Source organism: Eutrema salsugineum, unplaced genomic scaffold, assembly GCF_000478725.1.
Source record: "Eutrema salsugineum unplaced genomic scaffold, Eutsalg1_0 scaffold_15, whole genome shotgun sequence".
Lineage (NCBI taxonomy): Eukaryota > Viridiplantae > Streptophyta > Magnoliopsida > Brassicales > Brassicaceae > Eutrema > Eutrema salsugineum.
Window position 1 is genome coordinate 1,850,048 of NW_006256867.1, and position 7,818 is coordinate 1,857,865.

At 32.5% G+C, this 7,818-nt stretch overlaps 1 protein-coding gene across 1 annotated transcript; it reads left to right on the top strand.

The window, feature by feature from the left end:
- Positions 1 to 4,570: 4,570 nt before the first annotated feature.
- On the top strand, positions 4,571 to 5,573 carry LOC18021988 (ethylene-responsive transcription factor ERF008). Its single transcript, XM_006404754.2, is given in 2 exon segments — positions 4,571 to 5,371; positions 5,373 to 5,573. Coding segments are annotated over 2 exon segments (528 nt in total). The 5' UTR covers positions 4,571 to 4,871; the 3' UTR covers positions 5,401 to 5,573.
- The last annotated feature ends 2,245 nt before the right edge of the window (positions 5,574 to 7,818 follow it).

The window sequence follows — 7,818 nt, forward strand, 5'->3', positions numbered from 1 at the left end:
TAATCACTTGAACCTAAAATAATACTTGAAATAAAATAAAATAAAAATCATTTTATACAAAATGATCAATACACGCTCAAACACACATCCAAATTAATATTCTAATAGCAGGCCAAAAAAAAAAAAACAAAAATAAGCATTGAAATAGTGAAAACATTGTTCCAAATAAGTAACAAGTATTTATTTTAAGAGAATTAAACTTTTTTCATGCCGTATATATGGGAATGGTATTTCTATTTGGCTGAAGAGTTTGATGCTTTCGTTTACACTTGGCAAAGACTTCTCAAAAAGTGAAAAAAAAAAAAAAAAAAAAGATAACATTCACGTCGCCTCATCAATTCCGTGACTAAAAACTCAAACGTTACATGAAATGAAACCAACGAGTGTCCTTCAAACTTTCTAAATAAGTATAACTCTAATTTATATACCCACGAGTCCACAAGAATAGATAATAAGTTCACACAATGGATGTGAAAATCAATAATGTAAACTACTACATTGGTGGTCCCTTATCGATTCTGGGATATTGATTTATGCTTCAAAAAAGAAATAAAGTTTTGCATATAGTAAATTGGTAATTGCCTAATTGGCACCATGTTCATGGGCCAACTAGTTCACAGCTAGACCTCACCACAAAATTTAAAAGGGGAAAACTTAGACACACGTTTAAATTATACGAACGAGTTATATATACAGTATGTTTAGATTTTTATAATTAATTACTTATTACCGTAGTTCAGGTTAGCTTTATCGAGATCCTCATGACATATGAGGTTCTGCGTGGAATAAAGCATGATTAGAGGTGCAACGAACCTCGTGACATATTAGGTTATGCTGCATTCCAAGAGGTTGATTTGACTCATGTCAAGCCTCTCAGATCATCATCTAGATTGTGATTTTATTCAAGATTAATTGCTCATAATTTTATCATGATTCAACGTTGCCATCTGATCGTCCATCTTTGTTATCTTCTTACATATTTTTTCAAGAGTTATTAAAGAGAGATTTTTACGGTTTATTTCTTTTTTTCTTTCTCCATCATGTTAAAAAATATAAAACCAATTCAAATTGGCTCGTAAGAGTAAGAAGTAGTGTTGGTTGTACACTTTTCTTTTGCAAAAGTCCATTTACTCTTGAAGGGCACATCCCAGAAATTTAATGATAATTTGTTTCTAGTTGACAATAAAAACGTGAATTATATTTTTTAAATTATATATTGATTTGTAAAAACATATATAAAAATATAACTACTCGCATAGAGTATGATTAGTAGACAAATCCTATAGAAGGAGGACAGTTTTTAAAACCACGACAAAAGGATATTAAGAAAAAGACGACAGAACTTCATTTTGTCAACTAGAAAACCATTATAAGTAAACCATTATAATTATTATTAACACAGATAAGGTTTCATAAGTATAGACAAAAGCTGGATTACGTAAGTCAAACCCTCTCCAAAGCCTTCGCTGTCTCCATTTTCTTAAATATAGTTTTGCTCTTTCTTTCGATTCTCTATATATATATATGCTAAAAAATATTGTTACGATGAACAAAATTCATTGTATAATTAAATCAGAGATAATAAAATTTGCAGTTAGGAAAAAAACATATGCCTCGGATGAGAAATCGATATCAATATGTGTTTTAACAAATTAATAAAGTGAAAAACATAGTTTTTTTAGTCATAAGGTTATTGGGGTGTGTATACATGCGTTGCGTAATTGTCAAATTTTAGGAAATCCTAAAATTATTAACGATTTCTCTTATTGATCAGTGTTAAGGTTTTGCCTTATACAAAACATTAGACCTAATTACATGTTGTTAAATTGCTAAAGTATAGTCTATACAATATCAATATATTTCGTAGGAAGTTTATTAGGAATATGACATATTTTTTTTTGTAGTGAGGGAGCATCTATTCCTTCTCAAATAAATTGCAAAAAGTATACAATGTAATCAGCTAACTATTACAGAGACTGTATCGTTCAATTTTAATCGATATTTGTCATTTCAAAGATCTCCCAACAATAATCATAAGGGTCTCTAGTCACAATAATTAAAATTAAAATTTATATAACGAAGAGAGTAGTAGCCTTTTACTCTACTAGTTTTTTTTGGAATTTTCTAAAAGCTTGTGCTATATGGGACTTTACCGCCATGTAAATCCAAATCACAAATTTGTAATGACATCAATGTCGTATGTCGGTCATATTCACGGATTCAACTTGTGCGATTGCATTATTTTGTGTGCTATGTATAATTGTTTGTATTTACAGAGAGATTCACCTGTAAACGGACAAAGGAAATAGAGATTCACATATTCAAATTCAGATTATGGCTTCATCATTTGATCAGTCGAAGCTTTTTTTTTTTGTTGGATTTCTACACAAAATATATTTCAAAAAAATTGCATTCTCACAATACCATACGATCGTTACTATTTCAGTTCAAATTGTTAAAATAAAAAATTCTACAATCGTTAGTTTTAATAACAAAAATATGAAAATGATTAAAAGACAAAACACCTCAGTCCTCAGAAATCCAGTCCCACTAACATTACGCGTGTCATCACTTTCTTCCATATCATAGATTTTTATGTAATTATTAGTTCATGGATTTTTTGGATCGAAATAATTAATCGTACAATATTTTTTTTTGAGAAAAAAAATAATCGTATAATTGCTTTTACGTTTGTACAAACTTAGACAATTAGATAAGTCGAGCCCACTTTAGTATTGTTGCCCAAATTGCATAACAAATAATTAATTTCCAACGACAAAAACCCTTCCCATTCCATGAAACGATGCAACCTCATCCGCAGATTATTTATGCTTTTGGCTTGGTTAACTTTTATCTATAAGAAATGACTCAAGAAATTATGGCAACTCACGGCTAAATTTCGTTCAAATATTCAAGAAGATCGAATTTCATTGTTCAGAACAGAACATCTTCACTCCGGCGACTTCATCCGACTAAAACATCTGATTTGCTGGAAACACCATTTTCCTCTTGCGAGTCATTACCACAGATTGATCCTCCCGATGTCTAGAGGATTTTAGTTCAGGCTATCTTTTAGTTTATTGTAAAGCAAAAGTTTATGACCCAAAGTATATAATACTGGATGTATCCATTTTTTTAAAGAAGTTAATGAAACCTCAAATGTTCAAAAAGTTAATGAAAACTCTTTGATGAAAAAAGAAGATATAACTAGAGTTGTGGGAGTAGACTGTAGCGGGAATCATATTCCTATTAGTGGAACCAAGAGGCAGAAAAATTATTTACATGAGTCATAATATACATAAATTTTAAATTTTAGGGAATTAATTCATGTTTTGGACCTAAAAGATGGGTCAATTGCTAGCTGGTTCCGCCACTGACTGGAACAAAGAGAGTCGCTTCATGGAGATGCATCTTCACAAGGAGTCGAGGGTGATGACACTGATGATGAGTTGATGACAAATCAAACCAACTAAAAAAAATGGAATAAACGCGGACGAGGAGGCTGTGGTAGCCCGTGGCAAAAATAAAGAAAGAAATGATATAGCTAAAGTTTATTTTGAGGTAATTATAGTTATCTAGTTTTAGTTTCAACTCTCCGACGACAAACAAAAAGAAGATATAAGTAGTTTAATTTGATTTCTTAAAAACCGAGGTTGAATTTAAAGTCATGAGCTAGCTTTATCACCGTCCAATGGAAAAGGTCGACGAGTTTTTATGACGCGCAGCTGCATCAGTGCAAAGCCTTTTGGGAATTTAAAATATTTGGTTATATGTTTGACTTTCGGCTTATAGTATATATAGAGTTAGTGTAAGAACCTAAAACTATTTTTAGGTATATGCAAACTCTAACAATTGTTTATATGTTAAATATGACTTATATCTATGTATATTTGCGCAAACTATAAATATGTTTTTAGCTACTTACATTATTTCTGATATGAGGCCAATATTCAATAGATGATTTTTTTGAATTATTTTAGCTACTTACTTGCATGATTTTTGTGATTTTTTTGTTTCTGAGTCCGCTAACAAGACATTACTAGGTGAAATGTTTTGATTATTAATCACTATAATATTTTCATTTGTCTTTTATTTTGGGTTAAATACCATTTTCTTTCACACCAATTATGGATTTCTATTTTTAATTTCAATTTTAACAATTCAGCATACATTTATTTCTAGGAGTATATGTTACACTCTTTCTTTTTCGGTTTTGAAGTAAATATTCGTTTTCTATATAAACGATGTATCAAGAAATTTATACACGTTCAAAGAAAAAACTGTCCAATACAGCTATAGTTATAGTCTTATACTAATATTTATACTTAAACTATGAGATAGAATATAATCATTACATATTATTAAAAAATTACTAGAATTATAAAACAAAACCATCATACTTACAAAAGAATCAATAAGTCTTTTTTTCTCAAAAAAATAAAACAAAAATCTATATAAAACAAAAATAAATAAAAACATAAATCATCAGTAATAGTGGAATTGCAAAAAAAAAAAATAATCATACATTATAATATATATAGGAGTGGAAGGAGGAGATCGTTTGTCTTCTCTGTCTTGAAAATATTATTAAGAAGCGAAAAAATAGAAACAGAAAAGATTTTAATTTTTTTTATTTAGTGTCGGTGAATTCCGAAACCTTCTCTTATATCTTCTCCTCACGTCTTTAAACTCTCCTCGCTCCGCATGTAACCGCCTCGCCGTCAATTTCCATCAGATCTCTCTTTCTTACGATTTTTTTTTGTTTAATTTTCTCGAGAAAAAATCAGATCGCGAGAAGAAGAAAACGTCGATGATTCCGTGAAAAATTTCTCGAATTTTTGTTTTTTTTTTGATTTTTTTCGGAGGCGGTTATGGAGACGGGAGCGAAAGTAACGGCGGTGACGGCGACGGTTACGGCGGCGATGGCGACGAGGAAGAGAGATCTCAAGCCGTACAAAGGAATACGTATGAGGAAGTGGGGAAAGTGGGTGGCGGAGATTAGAGAACCGAACAAGCGATCGAGGATCTGGCTCGGTTCTTACTCTACGCCTGAAGCGGCGGCGAGAGCTTACGACACCGCCGTTTTATGCCTCCGTGGTCCTTCGGCGAGGCTTAATTTCCCGGAACTTTTGACCGGAGCCACGGTTTCAAACGGCGTTGGAGAAGGAGATATGTCGGCGGCGTATATAAGGAGAAAAGCGGCGGAGGTTGGTGCTCAGGTGGATGCGCTTGGAGCGACGGTGGTTGTGAAATCCGGCGAGAGTATTATCGGTGATTACGAGGATAAGGAGAATCGTGACGGAGTTAAGAGCGGTAACGGGTCATTGGAACGGGTCGATTTGAATAAATTACCCGACCCGGAAAATTCGGATTGCTGACGAGTGGGTGAAGAGAAGATGAAGGCCAAAAAAATTAAAAAAAAAAAAGTAGTTGTAGAAGGAGAATGTTTGTCTCTATGATGCGCAGTGATCACTAACTTACGCATCGATTTTTTTCCTTAGTTTAATAATCATCTTCATGTTTTGTTGTTTTCATCCTCGGGCAAAAAAATAATTTAAACCCAACTCTTAAAATTTGTCACTTTGCAAATACATTCCAAGTGATCAATTTAACTATGATAACTTGACGATTGCATAAGTTTTCATGGGTAATTTTTTGTTTTCTAGGCTATTTTTGAAAGAGACATGTGATTAAAAATATTTATTTGATTAACAAGAGACAAATCAAGAAGAGATGAGTAATAAGAAACTAGTTAAGAGTAGTCATAACTCTTCCTAACAAAGCGTTTAAAAAACTGCTATTTAGTATTGTAGAGGACTAGAAGTATCATTGCACATAACCCAAAATTGATTTTTGTTTTTTTGTGTTCTTTAAAAATAACATAGTTCATAATTATTTTGAGTAACTATTGAGCTGGATTTGCTACTACTTTATAATAAAGCAAGAAGATGCAAAAGATAACTCAATCGGGCAAAATCAATTTTGTTCAGTGGTTGTGGATGAGAATTTGATGTGAAAGAAACTAGAAAGTGAGAGCGTTGCAAAATTGTGAAGGTTGGTGCAACTTTGTCCCATCCCTAACAACTAAAGCTCTAAAATTATCGTAACCACTAAAAGTGATTTGATGGGTTTTTGAGGATTTTAATGTCGGTACCAAATTTACAGGTCGATTTCTTCGCAAATTCAGTTTTTGGGAGGTTTTTTTTCGTTGGGCAGAAGTGGTCGGCAAGATTCTTTTATTCTGTTTTTTTTTTTTTTTTCTTGTAGCCATTGGCAAATTCTAAAACGTGAAAAGTGAGGAACGTACGGTTTTATACAACGGGTGATGTGTGAAACTAAAGATTGAACACAAGTCTTGTGACCACAAAACACAATACAAACATTTTTTCAGACATGTTCCGTGTGATCCCACAAGTTCGAAAGGAAAGAAAAAATAAGAAAGAATCGAGAAAGTAATAACTGAAAGTGAAAATTCGGTTTATGATTTTTCTTGACTCCAAAATTCAAACATAGTTTCTTGTGTCTCATGATGAGCCTCTGACGTTGCTGCGATTACTTTCTTTCTAGGAATATTCAATCCAAATTTTTGTTAAAAAAAAATTGAATAACATTAAAAAACCGACTTTCATTTTCACTGTAGAAAAATGAACATAAAACAGTAAAAGATTAATGCAAATGGTAGCTCAACAATATATGCAAAATTCAGTAGCAAGGCATACAGATATTTTGGTTGAACCAAAGCAAGAAGTACCGTAAAAGAGAGTACAAACTTTGGTTGATAAACAAACCAAAGAAAGACGAAAGTTTATTTTGCTTTTATTAATCAAAAGTATGGTTAGATGAAGAATCAAATACCACAAAGAATCTGATAACCTAAACCCATCCATCCAATAAATAGAAGCTGGTTCTGCAAAAAGACAGAGACAAGTGCACTTACACAGTTTTCAGTAAATGAAATCCTCATTACATAGCCTCATTACATGCAATTACTTGACACAGTGTCTCAAAAGCTTCCTCGGTGTTCTTATTGTGTAGCTTTTGTGCCCTGCATTGAAAGCCATGAAAAATATCCAGGATGCTCTTTAAGTCAATGGAAAAATGATACAAGAGCATCACAAGATGTGAATACAGGAGAAATATTTTAATAGAACTCTTAACACAACAACATTCATCACAAAATAAAGAAACTTAAATGAACTGTTATGATTGTATATGGTCATAAATCTAGCATTGATAGTCAATTAGATTAGACTGAAAAGTGAAGAACATAACAAAAGGTTTAGGATTTCAATCCATAATAATCACAGATCCATGGTGAGAATCGGAATAATGAATGCATATGACAAACAATATGAACAGAGGGCCGGTATGGAGTTCTCAGTACTTCCACTGCCTATGAACAAAGCATAGATGTTCAATAAGATTTCAGGTGAGTGTCAAGAAGCTTTTGTTTTCCATTTCACAGTGGGCAAATTCATTAGTTTATTATGCAACCCAATGTGTATCAAGTAGCTTTCTTGTTCAACTAACAGCATAGATCAAAGGGAAAACTCATCTTATCTGAGTTATCTCAAAACAAAAGAAACCAAATACATGAAACAATCACCATGAGCGTTCCACCGACGGATCTCAATACAGGAAGTCTCATGATTTGGTCATACATATTCAAAAAAAGCGAGATACTATAAACTGCTTTCGAAAAGGACAAATAGAAGTGCACACTAAGCAATTACCGATCGCCATCTATTCACAGGAAAAGAATCTGATTCTATCATCCAAGATCGCTTTCTGAGCTGTCGACAAATGAAAAAGACAAGA